The sequence below is a fragment of the Chanodichthys erythropterus genome, chromosome 13 (genome assembly GCF_024489055.1).
Source record: "Chanodichthys erythropterus isolate Z2021 chromosome 13, ASM2448905v1, whole genome shotgun sequence".
NCBI classification, from domain to species: Eukaryota; Metazoa; Chordata; class Actinopteri; order Cypriniformes; family Xenocyprididae; genus Chanodichthys; species Chanodichthys erythropterus.
Window position 1 is genome coordinate 8,852,021 of NC_090233.1, and position 18,119 is coordinate 8,870,139.

The window sequence follows — 18,119 nt, forward strand, 5'->3', positions numbered from 1 at the left end:
ATGATGATGTATTGACTCTTTATTTAAAATTTGCTATTTTGAACAAAAAAGTTACATAGTGTACCTTTAACAGAAGAGAAATAATCCTTCATCTTTCAAATGGCATGAGGAGGGTGAGTAAATAAAGACATTTTCAAATTTTGGTGAAATAATTGTCTTTTTCTGCTGCTGACCAATTCATCACCATCTTAAACACATGGAATTGTTGTTATTCTGGCCATCTGTTCTTGCTGTAAATGAGAGACATCAGCAGAACATTCTTTTTTCCTGTGTGAATTACTCATCTGTATCCAGTCAAATGTTATTATTGACCTGTACAAAACTAAAAGAAGCTGTGCCTTTGTTCCTACCCCCACAAGTGGTTCTTGCCGATACTGCAAATAGCACAGAAAACTCATTTCACAGTGAGCAAGCTCAATGCAAATGAACATCTATAGTGAATAGATAGCATGAAATCCTCCCATGGAGCTTCTGCTATGAATTTGGAATATATGGGATATACTGAGTAAATAGTTCCAGTCATACTATGTATTTGACTGAGATGAAGCACTTTTCAAAACGTTATGAAGCACAGGTGGTTGGAAATCAGTTTGTAATGCTCACCTTCAGCACTTGACTGGATATGTGGATGTACTCCTCCAAATATGTCTTTGATTGAACTGAGTACAGATGGTTTTAGACATTTGGTTTAGACATGGGTCACATTAGTTCTAAATAAGAATAAATAATGAATTTTGAAAGCTTTGAAATGTTATTCAGATTTAAACATGGTATATCAGATTAAGCTGGTGATGTCTTTTTACTCTTTCCCCACCATTGACAAGTTTTTAGGTCATTTATGACACAATGCTTTTGCACCACTAACAAGTTTTTCACAACAATCCATGTTATCACTGTTATACAGTAGGGGGCGCTGTTATGGATCTTCTGAAATACAGCATCTCCGGATCCAAATACAAGCGAAGAAAAAGATCTGCTTAAAAGGTTAGTTCACCCAAAAATGAAAATTGTCATTAATTACTTACCATCATGTCGTTCGACACCCTTTGTTCATCTTCGGAACACAAACTAGGATATTTCTGTTGAAATCCAATGGCTCAGAAAGGCCTCCATAGCCAGCAATGTCATTTCCTCTCTCAAGACCCATAAAAGGTACTAAAGACGTCGTTACAAAGTCCATCTCACTACAGTGGTTCTACAATCATTTTATGAAGCGACGAGAATAGTTTTTGTTTGCAAAAAAAACCTAAATAACGACTTATATAGTGATGGGCCGATTTCAAAACACTGCTTCCTGGAGCTTCAAAGCGTTATGAATCAGTGTATCGATTCATGATTCAGATCACCAAAGTCATGTGATTTAAGCAGTTTGACGGTTTGACACGCGATCCTAATCATGAATCGATACACTGATTCATAACGCTTCGAAGCTTCAGGAAGCAGTGTTTTGAAATCGGCCCATCTCTATATAAGTCGTTATTTAGTTTTTTTTTGCAAACAAAAACTATTCTCGTCGCTTCATAAAATGATTGTAGAACCACTGTAGTGAGATGGACTTTGTAACGACGTCTTTAGTACCTTTTATGGGTCTTGAGAGAGGAAATGACATTGCTTGCAATGGAGGCCTTTCTGAGCCATCGGATTTCAACAGAAATATCTTAATTTGTATTCCAAAGATGAATGAAGGTCTTACGGGTGTCGAACGGCATGAGGGTAAGTAATTAATGACAGAATTTTCATTTTTGGGTGAACTAACCCTTTAACCCTCTGGTGCTGTCGGGTCATTTTTGTGCTATAGCCTATAAATCCGACTGACAGGACTCTCTGAACTAAAGCGCAAACAAACAAGGCGCCGCCCATCTCGCGTTATAGATTAAGATCGAGATCATGATGTAAGTTTTTAAATGACAAAACACTCAGTTGCAAATATATGAGAATCGGAATATCAGATAGTTGATGACATGGTGAGAAAAGCAATACATCTTTCATACAGTGTGGCCTCAGCGTGTCACGTGACAAGCATGACGCATCGTCATGGTAAATTTCATTTTAAATAAATTTATTTCATAATTTAATCTAATTTCTTCCCAATGTCCATTTTCAAGTCGTTGGGTGACAGAGTTGTTGTCAGCTCGTGTAGAATGTGACCCCCTGTTGGGGATCATTTACATAGTGTGAACTTCAAGACGCCACAGCAAGTCATGTGGTCTGGTCTGAATAGCACAGCGATCTGCCGTCGTTTAAAGTCCTGTAGTGTGAACTTGGCATAAGCTAACATGACCATCAAACATTCAACAGGAAATAAACCAAAATTGCCGAACTTTACAGAGAAAAATGTCAAATCCTCGAAGAGCTATCTGATTGTGCAAGCCCTGGGGGTGTTGATGGACTCAATCTATGTTTTGATAATCATTGTGAATCCGATCCAGATAAAGTCTTTGATAAAAATACAATTTTCTCTGCTTTTTTCAAGTGTTGATAAAAAAAGAATGAATGAAGGTAGACTATTTTTTAAAGCAGAGTCCCTGTTCTGTCTTTGAATATATTTCCTGTTTACATATTCATACGGAAAAATATTCTGGGGCCGTTTTTGGAAAATTTTGTGGATATGATCTGGCTGGCAACCTTTTTAGTAAACGTGGACAGGGAAAGAATCTTCTTACTAGCTGTGTAATTCCTTTACATGTCAAGTCTACAACCCAGATCTGATGCTGTCAATCTTTTGTTTTTGTCTAGGATTTCAGTGTGTGACGAGGACAAATTCCGCCACAACGAATTCATCGGCGAAACCCGAATCCCCCTGAAGAAACTCAAACCCAATCAGACCAAGAGCTTCAGCAACTGTTTGGAGAAACAGCTTCCTGTGAGTTCCTCAGTCTTTTTACTCTTCATCTCTGGAAACGAATCAGTCTGAAGGCGGAAGGAGCTCAGTTGTGCTAATCATCGGTGTGGTTGTCTGTGAGTGATGGAGAAATTGAGGGAAGTTCGAAAGCTACATAAAGAGATTCAGATAGCAAATTGATTAGGACGTCCAAAGTGACTCTCATTAGAATCAACATACTAATTAGAAATCAATTATCATTGGAGCAGCATCCTCACATCCATCAACCATCTGTGACAGACATGACAGGCTTACAAACACCAGCAAAGAATGCAATATGATAAAGCTATAGGCTGCTCACTGTTGGAGGAAAACTAACAACCATACATGTATTCATACTCAACAACTGCCTGACAAAAACACCACGATTCAAAAGCTGCCACATCCTCGAGGGAAAACATTTTTGTTTCACTGACAACCATGCATGAGAGACACCCGTAAGGAACATGTCTGTTTAGTATCCCTGGGCCATTCCTTATATCTGAAATGTACTCCAGTAACAAACTAAACCCAGCTCAGCAGGAAGTCTTTCGTCAGCACCGGGCCTTAAGGCGCACAGCTCTGCTTGGATCAGCACAAACCACTGCTTTGTTCTAGCAGGAGACGGAGGGAAAACGTTGAGGAAAGCAATTCGATACACTTCTTTGTAGTCACGTCTTCTTCATTTGAGGATGGTGGATGTAGGTTTAAAGCCATGTGTCAAAGTGCTCTGTGGATTGACAGGATGAGCAGGTATTGAGTGGGGGGATGATCTCATCTAGTATCTTTTATCAGAGTACCTTTTGCTAGAAAGGCAGAGGTCATATAAACCTAGACATTTTCAGTAGCTGAACTGAATCAAAGTTGAATTGATAGAATTTTTGCTGTTATTGCTATTTATTACAGGGCTCTCTGAAATGATTGATTCTGATTGGTCAATCTCAACATTCCAAAGTCTGTTATTCCCCGATAATGACCATCCGTTGTCAATAGCAATGCTGTATAACAGACGGGTATCTGAAGCTGGTGCTTCTTTAATGTCTCTCGTATCACAGCACGGATTCGCATCTTGTTTCCTACAAACGGAGCTCCTGACATCTTGCGTCTCTGTTATAGTTACTGACTGTTAGTAATAGCGCTGTATTATTGTTGTAGCCAATGTCAATATCAACTTCATTTATATAGTACCATTAAAAACAACACATTTTGACCAAGGTGCCGTAGACTATATCAAATAACAAACATTTAAAGGGTTAGTTCGCTCAAAAATGAAAATTCTGTCATTAATTACTCACCCTCATGTCATTCCAAACCCCTAAGACTTTCGTTCATCTTCAGAACGCAAATGAAGATCTTTTTGATGAAATCTGAAAGCTTTCTGTCCCTCCGTTGAAAGCATACGCAATGCAACTTTGACGCTTCAAAAAGTTCATAACGAGATTCTAAAACTTGAGTGGATTAGTCCAAATTTTCTAAAAGAGAAAGCCTCGTTCCAAACCTCAAGATCTTCGTTCATCTTCGGAACACAAATTAAGATATTTTGGTAACACTTTACAATAAGGTTCATTAGTTAAACATTAGTTAATGTAACCAAGAGCAAAACATTTGTTACTGTATTTACTAATCTTCATTAACGTTAATGAAAATACAGTTCATTGTTTGTTCATGTTAGTTCACAGTGCCTTAACCAATGTTAACAAGATTTTAATAATGTATTAGTAAATGTTGAAATTAACATTTACAATGATTAATAAATGCTGTACAAGTGCAGTTCATTATTAGTTCATGTTAACTAATGGAGTTAACTAATGTTAACTAATGAAACTTATTGTAAAGTGTTACCAATATTTATGAAATTGAAGGGTTTCTGAGCCACACATAGGCAGCAACATCAATGCACCTTTCATGGCTCAGAAAGGTAGTAAAGACATTGTTAAAATAGTCCATGTAACTACCATAGTTCAACCCTAATGTTATGAAGCGACAAGAATACTTTTTGTGCGCAAAAACGAAACAAAAATAACGACTTTATTCGACAATTTCTTCCCTTCCCTGTCAGTCTCCTATGCTGTTGATATAGTAAACACAGTGCAGCGCTTCCGGGTTCTACGTCAGAACGCCGACTCAGTATTGGCTGACGCTAATCACATGAGCACAACGACGCATGCGTGTGATGCTGACGCAGGAGCGAGCCAATAATGAGTTCCAAACGAAGTCAAAGCAGAACTGACTACTACACATCTCCAAGTGCAGGGTGGTGTGTCGTTCTCTAATTAATCTATTGTTTAACTAATAGATTGAATGAATGATTCAATGAGCATGTTTACATGACTACAAAAAATCAACTTATTGAAATGTACCCATTTTACCAGTTTACATGCAAACCTGTAAACTGTCAATTTAAGAAAACCATGTTTAAAAGACTTTTTTTTTTTTTTTAATCAAGTTATTTACCATTATTGGCATCAAAACGTAAGCATCCGTGTATTCTACTCAGAGTATTCTATTTATTATGAGAGTATGCCAAAATGTCAGCAGGAAACTTGTACAGACTCATTCTCCTCTAATGTTTATAGTTTCTACAACTGTACCACTGCTCCTTCAGCTGCACAAGATGAGAACACATTTTATCATTTTCCCGGGTCAAGAAAGAGTCAGAGTGTATGATATATTTCCTCCTCCCCTACAGCAAAACACTTGCTCTGGTTGGATGTTCTTAAATCTGCAGGAAACGTGCATGCTCTCCTGTTACATATGACATATCACACAGCTCTGCTAGGATCAGCACAATCACCACTTGTTTACGTTCTAGCAGGAGGAGAATGAAAAGCCTTGCACACTTAAATAAGCTGAAAAAACATAGATCAAGTTGTTTACATGAGGTAATGAGCAAAAATCTAGCTGTCGATTTGGATTATTCTTAAGCCCAAAGTATGCTTAGGTCACCCACATCCACACGCAGTCTGCATGAAGTAATTTTCATCATCAGGAGGTTCTGTTGATGCCTGCACACCCCATTTGAGTGCAGCCCACTTTTTGAGACTGCCCAGTTGGTCCGCATATAACAGTGCATGTATACCCAGGCCTTTAAGCTGTTTATGACCTTACATGACCACACACATTTGGCTTTTTTAAGAATGTAAACGCTCATAAAGACAGTCACTTGTCGCCACTTACTGGTGTAAAGATGTAAACTGCAGAAAATGCACCACTAATGCAGACTGACAGCAAAGTCCCTTTCAAGGAAAGTCAGTTCACTCGGTAGCCATATTTTCAACACCTCCGGGGAACCATTTGGGGCATCCAAGACCAAGTCCTCCCATTCATAATAGTTTTGAAGTTAGTTTTCAGCTAGCCTCTGTGACCAGTAAAGTTGATCATGCAAGCACCACCGATTGTGCTAATCAGTCTTTCAATTAAAAAATATGATATATGACAAAAAGTTGACCTGTAAGATAAGCACACAGACAGTACGGGTAGAGGTGGCAAAAGTTAAACACACAGACTGTGTTGAGATCTGCTCTTATAAACCTAAGAGTGACTTCACCAGCTGGAAAACAATATGAACTGTGTTTGTTGTGTGAAGAGACTCTGTAATGTGTATGAGAGTGAGTGTGTGTATGTGTGTGTGAGAGTCTGTGATCTCCAGTGGGGACGGAAATGAGACAGCAGTGTGTGGGGGATGAGCAGAGGCGCCTCCTCCACAGCTAATTAACTTCATGCTTGATGGCTTTGGTGGGTCCACAAAGTTCTGAGAGAGAAAAGGAGAGTAGATTTACCTCACATTCAACAGTTGAGATGATCTCAGCTTTGGTTCTGCATTGCCATAAAATTTCTAGACAAGAAAACATTGGAAATAAGAGATTGGTGCATGAAATTAATTGAGCAAATTAATAAATGATATACTGGGACACAACACTTGTGTGTTAATAGAATTTTCTGCCTATTTATGAGTTGATAAAGCAATCAGATTCATAGAACTGCAACAAATGAATGCTAGGATTCATGTTCAAGTTACTTCTTAAAAATATATTTCTTTGTATTATGTAGAGTCTACATCCATCCTTTTCTTTATAGCTCTTTATAGAAGCTGGACTGACTGTTTTCTGTTTGTGTGCTGACACACAGATTGACAAGACAGATGACAAGTCTCTGGAGGAGCGAGGGCGCATCATGATCTCTCTGAAGTACAGCTCTCAGAAGTCTGGCTTAGTGGTTGGCATCATACGCTGTGCACATCTCGCTGCCATGGATGCCAATGGCTTCTCTGACCCCTATGTTAAAACGTAAGTCATACCTCGCATGATCATCTGTCTTTTTAATTGTTCTATATGCTGAAATTTCACTTGTATAACAATAGATTTTTGTTTGTTCTGCACCAAAAGCACAAATGTTCACGTACGGAGGTACTAAAATAATCGGAATCCACATTGATTTAGTGAAAACGTTTAATGTGGAACAGAAGATCTGTGCATACAAGAATATGTAAATTACAGATATCAAAGGAAATCCACCTTCCTGTTGCTGGATTTAGTGATTCTAGTCGACTCAAATCTGTGGTATAACAATTAGACAAGACGTTTTCATGCATTGAAGTCAGAATACATTAACATTGTTCTAAAAATGACAGTAATGTGCGAGAGATTTTCCTTACCCAGATGTACCACAGGACTCTGATGACTATTAAAGGTGCTCTATGTAAGTTTTGACTGTACTAAAGCATAAAAATACCATAATATGTTTGCAGGTATTTATTAAACATGCTCAGTTCACATATTCATTTGTCTGAAAACCTGCTACAGCCAGTTATTTAACTTTGAAATGTGCGTTCCGTGTCGGAATGTCTGTTTTTGTTTTGGTCTGTGCAAGACCACATGTTGCCAATTTACCCAATAGTATTTCTCCACCCCGGGTTGCCAGTTGGCGGAAAACACGTGCAGCAAATTGCAGCCATGGAAGCCAGCGAACACACTGGATCAGAGATCGCAGATTCTACCCGACCTAAAAAGCCTCAGCATCCATCTAACAAACTCTATGAACTGGTGCATATTAAAACACGATATCAACTCATCATAAATCAATAATCCAACTAATTATTATCTTACAGTGTGTAAGTCTCCTCACCTTCCAATGTCAATTGAGATCGCTCCTGTTGCGTGTCTTCAAACTGGCAACCCGTGAGAGTATTGAGTCTGAGGAGGAGGGGGCGGGGCAAACAATATTTTGAATTTGGACTGCAGTGCCCATTTCAACCACTAGCTGTCATTCTTACATAGAGCACCTTTAAGAGTTTGAAAAAATATGACCCTTCTATCTTCCTAACCTTTTGTAAAGGTCTTTCACAAATTAATTTGTCAAAAGTACCGACTTCGGTACCAATCTGTACTGAAATGTTAAAAATGCGACCGCTGTTTGAGCGCTGTTGAGCGGATTCGTAAACACCTCTGATTGGCCAGTGTATTGACACGCTAATCGGATATGTCTGTGATTGGCTACAATGATCAACATATGGCAGCATTTGAAAGTGTTTTGAAAGAGGAAGCGTTTGAAAGCAGGCGTCTATCAGCGGACTGGTCCTCGATAGACGTCTGCTTTTAAACGCTCCCATGTGTATCTGTGTAAGCGCTTGGTGAAAAGCATCATTGATGACTATTTACAACGTTTTTACAGCGTTGAAGCCAATCACAGTATCCAATGAGATGTGAAAACAATGACCAATCAGAGGTGTTTACGAATCTGCTCAACAGCACTCAAAGCGTCACATTTTTAACATTTCAGTACTGACAAGGTACCGAAGTCTGTACTTTTGACAACTCTAAAAGTTGTGATAAAAGTGAAGTAGTGGCAGATCTGTTCTTCTGTATTGTGATGTACAAAATTCAGGGTTGGTTCTATCCATCGGTTGTTGATTGATTTTGAGATCTGGGCATTGCACTCAGAAACAAAGGCAGATAAATGTGAGCATTCAGAGGCTAAAGCGTTTAAGCGGACTGAATGAGATGTCTGTCATTTCACCAGAAGATTGAGTTATGAAGTTATAATTAAAGGGGTCTCATTATGCTCATTTACATGTTCATAATTTTGTTTAAGGGATCTGCTAGAATACATTTAACATCATTTAATGTTCAAACAAACTAACTCTCCTTATAATATACATTGTTGCAGCAGCCATCCGTCTGAATGCTGTTTTAGTTTTGGTTTCTTTAAAACCAGCCTTCTGAAAAGCGCAGTCTGCGGTGATTGGTCAGCTGGCCCCAGTCTGTTGTGATTGGTCTACCGCTTAGAGCGTGTTGGAAATGTAACGCCCCACCATAACCAGCAAGTATCACCTGAGGCACTGTAAATACTACTGTATTAACGCTAAATATGGCTTAAAGGGGTGTGTGCTCAGATTGGTCAGCAGGTTGGTTACTGGCCCAGTCTGTCGTGATTCGCTGAAGCGTCCGGAAACACCACGCCCCTTACCATTCTTAGTTACGCGCTTAGGTGGAAAGTAAATAATAGCGCCTACATTGCTGTATCAAATTGAGCCGAATCAGACCCAGATGAAGAGGAAAAAGTAGAACCTCTGCAATCGCGGCTTTTGAAGGATGTTTATGAATGGTATTTCATTTAGTATTTGTGTCAAAGTGTTTAGATAAGCTGTCACTGCTGTTTGTTAGCTTTCAATATACAGTTTTATCCTGATTAAAGCTTTCCTGTAGTAAATACATGCCTGAGTAGTCGCATTTTTGTAAAGGTAGCGTTTAATTTATAGCATGAACAACTGTTTGTCTATGAACATAGAAGTTTGTTGGTGTTTGTTGCACTAGAATTTAGCTAACTGGCTAGCAAAAACGAGTTGCTCTTTGTATACGTCCTAGTTGCATTAAAAATAGCAACAGAACTATAACATTATGTTTAAAAGACAAACAATAAAACGTACTTACAGTTTGGGGCTGATAAACAGCAGCTTCTGCTTTTAAAGTGGGAACTGCTTCATCTTTCAGTAAAAGTCTTTGTGTAAATCCAGCATTAAACTCGTGTAGATTCAGGAAGCTGTCTTCAGCACCGCATCCAGTGTAGAAAATATGACAGATTATAATGGGTTCTATATCTTTTGATGCGTCGCGTCGCACAGCTCGCGTTCGGTGTAAACAACTCTTCCGCTTTCATTATGCTGCGCCACATGGCCTCGCCCACTTTGTTGCGTGTTCCCGGGGGCATTGTTTATGTTAATAGCAAGGGTTTATGATGTCACCAACCCGGGAAGAAGCTTGTTGTAGTCCAAACCGCCCGTTTTTGTAGGCAATAAAATGCCATAACTTTAAAAGACAATATCACCATGTGCATTGAACTTTCAGCGCTGTAACTTTGCAGATACTTTTTATGCTCAAGCAGCAACATTACACAATAACTGAAGTTAAAAAAGTGAAATCGCATGCAACCCCCCCTTTAAGTTTTGCGATTTTAGTTCAAGCCCGAGCCTGATGAGGACAGACAAGAAGAACAAGCTGATCAACACCAAACCACTTTTCACAGTGGTAGTATTTTATTTTACTCTCTTACATTTCAGATGTGATGTTATAACATATGACCTGCACTGAACTGCATGGTTCAGAAAGCAGTTATTAGAAACATGGTTAGAACACTACAAAAGGATGACGTTGTACTGCTGAGGAATAGTGTTAAAAAAAAACAAAAAACATTTTAAAGGGTGAGTTCACCCAAAAATGAAAATAATGTCATTTATTACTCACCCTCATGTTGTTCTACACCTTAGTTCACACAAATTAAATTTTGATTAAATCCGATGGCTCAGTGAGGCCTGCATTCACAGCGATGACATTCAAAATCTCAAGATCCATAAAGGTACTAAAAACATATTTATAACAGTTCATTTAAGTGGTTCTACCTTAATATTAAAAAGCGACGAGAATACTTTTTGTGCGCCAAAAAACTAAATAAGGACTTTTCAACAATATAGTGATGGGCCGATTTCAAAACTCTGCTTCGGAGCTTTACGAATTGGATCAGTGATTCAGAGCGCCAAAGTCTATAGAGGCCCTACTGAGCCATCGGATAATAAATGACATTATTTTAATTTTTGGGTGAACTAACCCTTTAATCTCTTAAGTTAATCTGCATTAGGAAGGCCAAAAGGAGGTTTAGATTCTGGGTGAAAAAACAACATCTCTTGGGAATGCCGACAACACACTATTAATGCAACTCAACTCAAAATGAATGCAGTGTACCTTCCCGGAAGGAAACTCAAGACTACAATTGAAGTGTTTGTGCTTACTGATATAGAGAATAACTCCATTAGGAGTGACTTTGTAACTTTGAACCTCATGTTCAAACAGCAACATTAGACACGAAAGAAAAGCTGAAAATGTAAAAAAGCATAATAGGACTAAAAAAAATAAATAAATAAATGAAAATGGTAAAAACTTAAACTTGCACAGATGAATCATTCAGCATGAGATCAATAAAATGCATTTAAAAAATAGTGTGAATTTTGATCATGTTGACTTTAAGGTGCTGATGTGGTTGTAGGTTTGAATCCCACAGGAGTGAGCTAGTGAGCTTTTTGAGCAAGGCAAAAATAAAATTTAGCATTAAGGCGCTGTGGCTAAAAGCGTTTGCTAAATGATTACCGACGATATGAAATTATATATGTGCACATGTATGTTCGTAAGGAATACTTAAGCACATCCATTCATCCAGCCAAACACAAGTATACGAATCATTTATGGAAACGCTTGATAGCAATTCAGTTACATGTCATGAGCTTAGAATTCTGTCTTTGATATGAAGAAATGCAGACGTTTGTATTTGAGTACTGGAATGTGTTGGTTTAAATGAAGCAATGATCTCTGCTTAAGCACACAGAGGGGATTAGAGCTCTCAACTCTCTCGCTTCCTGAATCAAACCGTTTATGAAGAATTATTGTAGTTGGGCACTATGTTTTTGTTTCTTACATGTACAAACATTGGTCAATTTAAGCAGCTTGGTTCTGTCTCTACAAAAGATTTGAATACTAAATTATTCATTTGTTGTTTCTGCTTGTGCAAATCTTGTGTATTTGTGTATTTCGTCTCTGTCTGCTATTTTCGAATCGTTTTGTCATTCCTGTTTTTCCTGTCTATGCACAAAGCAGTTTTTTCTGGATTGATAGCAGTTGACGTTCACATTTTTGGGAATTAAACAAAATTAGCTTTTTATTGAATATTAGTAGTGTTCATTTTAAACAGTAGATTAATTTATTCACAAGAAAATCTGAAATGGTTGACCAGAGGCACTGTTACAGGAGCAAATGACATCCCCTGTCAAGAGTGCTCCAGGGAGACTTGAGCCTTTCACAACTTTCACTTTTACTTTAAATATCTACTGACATTTCCGACCATATTAAACAAGATTTATTTCAGTTTTTCACTCGTATTTGATGGATTCCTAGATGATAAAATAAATGACAGAGGGAATTTATATTATTGCCTTTACAATATAAGACACAAGTTATGATTATTAGGCTGCTGAGTTCACTGCCTGAATCTTCTTTAATCAGTCCTGTTGGCTGCCTGCTTATCTAGTGGTCTTTGTGAAATAGCAAGGGACCCTCATTAAGAAGACTTGGGGGAGCAAAGCCGGAAAGAGACATTTAATGACCTCGAAGTCAGCAGACAAGTGAAGTGAGGTTGCGTCAAATCTTTTTTTTTTTTTAGTGAACCTTTCATTTATTTAAGAAAGCTCCTAGAGCAAATGGTGGAAATATCCTGCAATGAACCTTGTCTATCCTTTTTATGACTTTTTCATTCAGCTCTTCAAATTTTATATACAAGAGCTTCAATGCCTTCTGGTGGACATATTGAGTTGTTGCATATGACAACGCCATTTTGCATTTGGTCAAATGTTTCAAACGTGTGCCAGTTTTACAGCCTGTGCATTGAGAGTAAGACTGCAAAATTAGTAGAAAGCTAACTTGACCCAAAGTGAAAGACATGATCAAACTAAATGCATCTTTCTTTCAATATCACCAATGTATTTCAGGTATCTCAAGCCAGATGAGAACAAAAAATCAAAGCACAAGACAGCTGTCAAAAAGAAGACCCTCAACCCTGAATTCAATGAAGTAAGATTAATCTGAACAAACCCTGATTCTGTAACACACACTTGTTTTTATAATTGCTAATTCCATTCTTCTATGACAGGAGTTTTTCTATGAGATCAAGTATGCTGACCTCAGCAAAAAGACCCTGGAGGTGACCGTTTGGGACTATGACATTGGCAAATCCAACGATTTCATTGGTAGGACCTATTTACAAGTCTTGTTAAACCTACATTTCATCTTTATTTTTTGCTTTCAGTTTGTTTAATTTTTAAGTTAAATGCAGTGCCAAAGGTTATATAGTCCTTGGGATCAGCCATAAAGACTTATTTTCTGCTTGTCTGGTCAGGCCAGTAGTTCTTGATATCTGAAAAGTACATAGTTAGTTACTATAATTGTACAGAAAAGTCCAAGAAGGCAATAAATTCTTTTGCAAACATTTCCACTGATAAATGACATAAAAGCAAAAACGTTACTAATTGTTTCATGATTTTCAACCCATTTGTACTGAACACAAGCCATTCTTTCAATTTCGACAAAACGTCACCTGTATCATCCAGCTAGTTAATTTTATCTAGCTGGCAAGTTCGACAAGTTGACACGCTAAATTAGCAATCAGATGTCACAGAAAACCAAACGTTTAAGTTTGCAAAATATGTGTGTACATGATCAAAAGATGTAAGATATAGGGTGAATTCCAAACAGTGTTTTTGTGCCCTTAAAGGGCACTTCGGGAAGTGGACGCCATTTGTAGGGAAGTTCCAAAAAAAGAGCACCAGATAAAGAACACCTGAATGCCTTCGTGAAGGGCCCTTCCACAAGTCTGTTACCGTTAGTGAATGGTACATGCGATGGTCACTTCAAGGAAGTAATTTTATCGTTTATGGTCATGTGACCCAGGGTGGAGAGTCTTTGCGATTCATTTTAAAGCTAGATGGCGGGAGAGTTTGAGTTAAAGTATGAACAGAATAATTCAATTGCACACATGTTTTGCATACATCCATAGGAAGTTTAAATAAGTTAATAAGGTAAGAAAGGTGTTTAATAGTAGATATGTTAGGTAATTTCAACTGCCTGCAGTGTCCAAACAAGAGACAGCAAAGTTGAGAGCAGAGAAGGGAACACATGCACACACTCAAATAGAAAGCATATTTTAAAAGATGTATATTTATTTGCAACAATTTTATTAACTCAAATAAGAAAGTCCAGTTGTAAGAACAGCTAATGAGCTGACTGACGGTGCACTATGTTGTCAGGATAAAATTTCAGATTAAGATAATGAGGAAATGATGTTGTCTTTCATTGCTTACTTTGCTAAGTGTGTTCCAAACAGCTACATTAGACAAGTGCCCTGCCCCTCCAAAGTCCCCACTTCAAGGGGTTTGTAGGGGACGCTCACTTCCATTTGGAATTCGCTCATAGCACTAAGTGACGGTTTGTCAACTGGCCTGAAACTCTTTCCAGCAGGTCATCGGCACTCTAAAAAGTAATTCAGGTGACCTGTTACCATAAATAAATGCATGGTTGCAAGTTCTACAAAATTCTAATTTGTTTTAATTAAATCTTTTTAAGTTGCAAACATCATTTTGATCAGTTCTGTTGACATAAATGTTTATCATTATAATTACATCAACTTCGTATCGATCAAATATCGTTTGTAATTTACACTCAAATTTCTGTGTTAATTGGCTTTTTTTTTTTTTATTAATTTGTAGTACCGTAATGAAATTGATAACTTCAGAAATCGGGAAGTAGATTTCTATTTCCCAGCATGCTTTGCATAGGACTGAATAAGGAGAATAAATGTTAAAATTAAGTGTTAATTTATTTGTTGTTGTGAAGGGAAACACCTGTTAGTGCTTAATTCGGTTGTGTTTGACATTTAAAAGAGTTTCTTTAATGTTGAAGTTTTTGTAGTTACCATTGTGCTAGACAGTAGATGCATGGAGGTAAACACTACAGTGACTCTAAGCAATGATGGCGCTAATGCCAGTGACAAATAACATCTTACTTGTTCATTAAATATACATGTTAAATAAGTTATGTTAGCATGTGCTATGATAGCTGTTGATTTGAACTGAAATAGATAAGATTAATTGGTTCCAGAGCTACAACTCTGATAGTTACAACAACTTAATTTTTTTGAGTAATCAACTTAAAAATTTGTGTTTATGCTACAAATATGTAAATTATGTAAATTCACTCAAAGTTGTTGCGTTAATTTTTTTGTAGAGCCAACACATCAGTGTAGTTGAGGCCTGGGTCCCATGGGGAACTTCTGACCTTTGTTTGTTTTTAGCTGTTTTAATTAACTTTTTCACCCTTTCTCCAGGTGGAGTCTCTTTAGGTATAAATGCCAATGGCGAGAGGCTAAAACACTGGTTTGACTGTCTGAAAAACAAGGACAAGAAAATCGAGCGCTGGCACACGTTAACCAATGAACTCCCTGGTTCAGGGTACAATGAATGAAATCTCCCTTTCAAGTGGTTGCAGTGAAGCCCCGCCCCCTTTTCCTACATGATGTCGATGTAAAGCCCAGCAGCCTGTGATGGATAGATCAACACTCCAGCAGTCCACTGATTTAGAGATGGGTGCCAGTATCTGTTCCCAACTAACACACCTGCTCTATCTCTTGTACTTTTCCTGGTGTTGAGCTTGCAGTCTGATTGTGTGGCTTGATGTGGCTTATATAAGGGTCTTTAATCAACCTGTGTTTGTACAACCTCATTGAAAATGGAGAGATGTTGTTCCCACAGCCAACAAGAGATCAGTTCCTGTCTTCAAATATTTAACCACACTCTACTCTTCTCTTTCTCCATTTTCTTGGCTATCTCCGAGGTTTTATGTGTATTCAAGAATGCTGTTTACAGACGTTAACTCTCAGTAAATGTATCATTACGTGTATGCATCATGGCAGCAAATGGGCTCTGAAAATACAATTTCAAAAACAAGACGGAATATTGTTTACATCTAGAATAAAGTCTAAAACCTTTCTGATGCCTGTCTTAAGGCCAGGGCATAAACTACACAATTGTATTTTACAGACAGATGATTGAGAGGATTATATTTTGTCAGTGGAGCTTAAAAAATTCATGCAATTTAAACTACCAACAAATTTGTATGAGTTTTTACTTCCCCCGCCATTTACAATAGGCTTCAATATTTCTTTTTTTTTTCTTTTTTTTTTTTTATAAAAGTGAATAACCTCCTAGTTAGTCTACTTAATGAATGTAATTTACCTTTATTTAGTTTGTATGCCCTCACTGCAAATTAACAGTGCGCCATTGACATTAAGAAAGCACACAGCAGAGTTTCAATAGCCATTTTTCCAGAGAGAAAACAGAGACCAAACCCTGTTTACACACAAAGGCGCAATACTAGAAATGAAGACCATGGATTATACAACTTTCATTTGGAGGTATGTCCAACTCTTGCTTGGCCATTAATTATTGATTTTCGAATGAAACACTGTGCCCAAGCCCAATCCATACATTGCATTAACATCTAATTCTGTAAAGTCTGTAAATCAAAAAATAGACTTGACAAACTTTTACAAGTTACTATTGTTTTGAGATATATTAATAGCATGTTTATCTTATTCTTCCTTTGAGCATTTATACTTAATATATTTTTTTAAATACTGTGTTAAAGTCATTTAACATGTTTATTTTAAATATGTGTATTGCATCAAGTTGTGTTATTTTGTGGCATTAAATTATAGCCAGTGTATTATTTTAACCTTTCTGTGTTATTGCATATTTAGCATGCCATTGCTGGGTATCATAGATATTATATTACTGTATGTTTGACAATTTTTTTTTTTTTTTCAAATTACCAGTAGATTTTATTCGTTGTTTAAGGGAAACTCTAGATTGGAGATAAGACTTCAGACCATTTATTAAACACCGTGAAACTCCAAGAAAGAGAACACCTGTATACAGCCCTACGATGTATGTTCACCAACTGAGAACCCTTATCGCTCTCTGACGACGTTCATTGTGCAAGACATTTTTGTAATCTTTTTGCTTTTGTACACAAACTCTATGGCATAAAAATGCATGCAATGTTCTTGGGCTGTCATTAAATTAACTTTGCTTAATGTTTGATACTGCTGTTCTTTTCTGTAAAAAGAGAGTTCCTGCTCTTGGATGCTACAAGAATGTCAGCCTTCCTTTTCAGACCGTTTTTTGTACTTTTGAACGCTATCGCATTGCCCGTCAGGTTGCTCTATTGACTGGACATGTGACTGCATGTTACAAAAAAATAAATCTTGTCTTGTTTTGATCATTTTTAACTCTCAGGCAATTGTTTGCATATTATAGTGGTTCTCTGATGAAGTCAATATATTTCTCCTCCTGGTTCACCTTAATCTTGCACCGAATGGCCGAATTATCGTGCCTTTTCTTTTGTATCAGTGTGTTTTTGCACCGCTCACTTTACAAAGATTCCTAGATTGATATTAGCTTTTAATATGGAAACAATATGATACATATGGCATAAGTTATATTCTTGTCTGTGTTACACTGTCAAAATATTGTGTCTCTTGGAATATGCCTCTTAAAGACACACTATGGGTTTCCTTACACTGTGTGATAGTGCCGTGATGGCTGAGGTGGAGGATGCCCGTATAACTTCAGATTCTGGCATCTGCTAGTGCTAAATATCAAACTAAAAAAAGAAACCGATTGGCTCTGTTTGCTCCCTTACTCATTGTACATTCTTTGAATATGTTTATTTAAACCATATTTATAAGATCTTTAACCTGTTGTGGGTTAGTCAACTTAAATGTGACATATATAGCAAAAATACTGTAGGAATATTACGAACCACTGAAAGCATCAAGAGTTTCAGTATAATGTCAATTTCAAGTGCCATCAGACACCAGAATCTGTATTTTACTTTCATTTTTGTCCAACTTCAAAGTATTATAACTAGTGTTTTTATTTTTACTATGGCAAATGATTTTTGCTATTTACATGTTCAGAACTGGAAACCCATATCAAATAAACACCTGAAAATGAGTTGACCTCTTTTTGTCTTGGAGATTAATATGAAAGAAAATAGTGCCCTCGGAACAGAATATTGAATACAAATGTTCCTAACTAATAAGGTTAGGAATGTTATATTGTTTCATTAACCTTTTTTATTTGTTCTAAAAACATCTAAAACATTGG

General features: G+C 37.3%; 1 protein-coding gene across 3 annotated transcripts in view; it reads left to right on the forward strand.

The window, feature by feature from the left end:
* The window catches only part of doc2b (double C2-like domains, beta), a 286,240-nt gene extending 268,292 nt beyond the window's left edge, over window positions 1-17,948 (forward strand). For all 3 annotated transcript variants that reach the window (XM_067407184.1, XM_067407185.1, XM_067407187.1), the window contains 5 exons: window positions 2,737-2,863; window positions 6,989-7,146; window positions 12,888-12,969; window positions 13,049-13,145; window positions 15,278-17,948. In XM_067407184.1, coding sequence (XP_067263285.1) covers window positions 2,737-2,863; window positions 6,989-7,146; window positions 12,888-12,969; window positions 13,049-13,145; window positions 15,278-15,414 — 601 coding nt within the window. In that variant the 3' untranslated portion in view covers window positions 15,415-17,948. The remainder of the gene's footprint in view (window positions 1-2,736; window positions 2,864-6,988; window positions 7,147-12,887; window positions 12,970-13,048; window positions 13,146-15,277) is intronic.
* The last annotated feature ends 171 nt before the right edge of the window (window positions 17,949-18,119 follow it).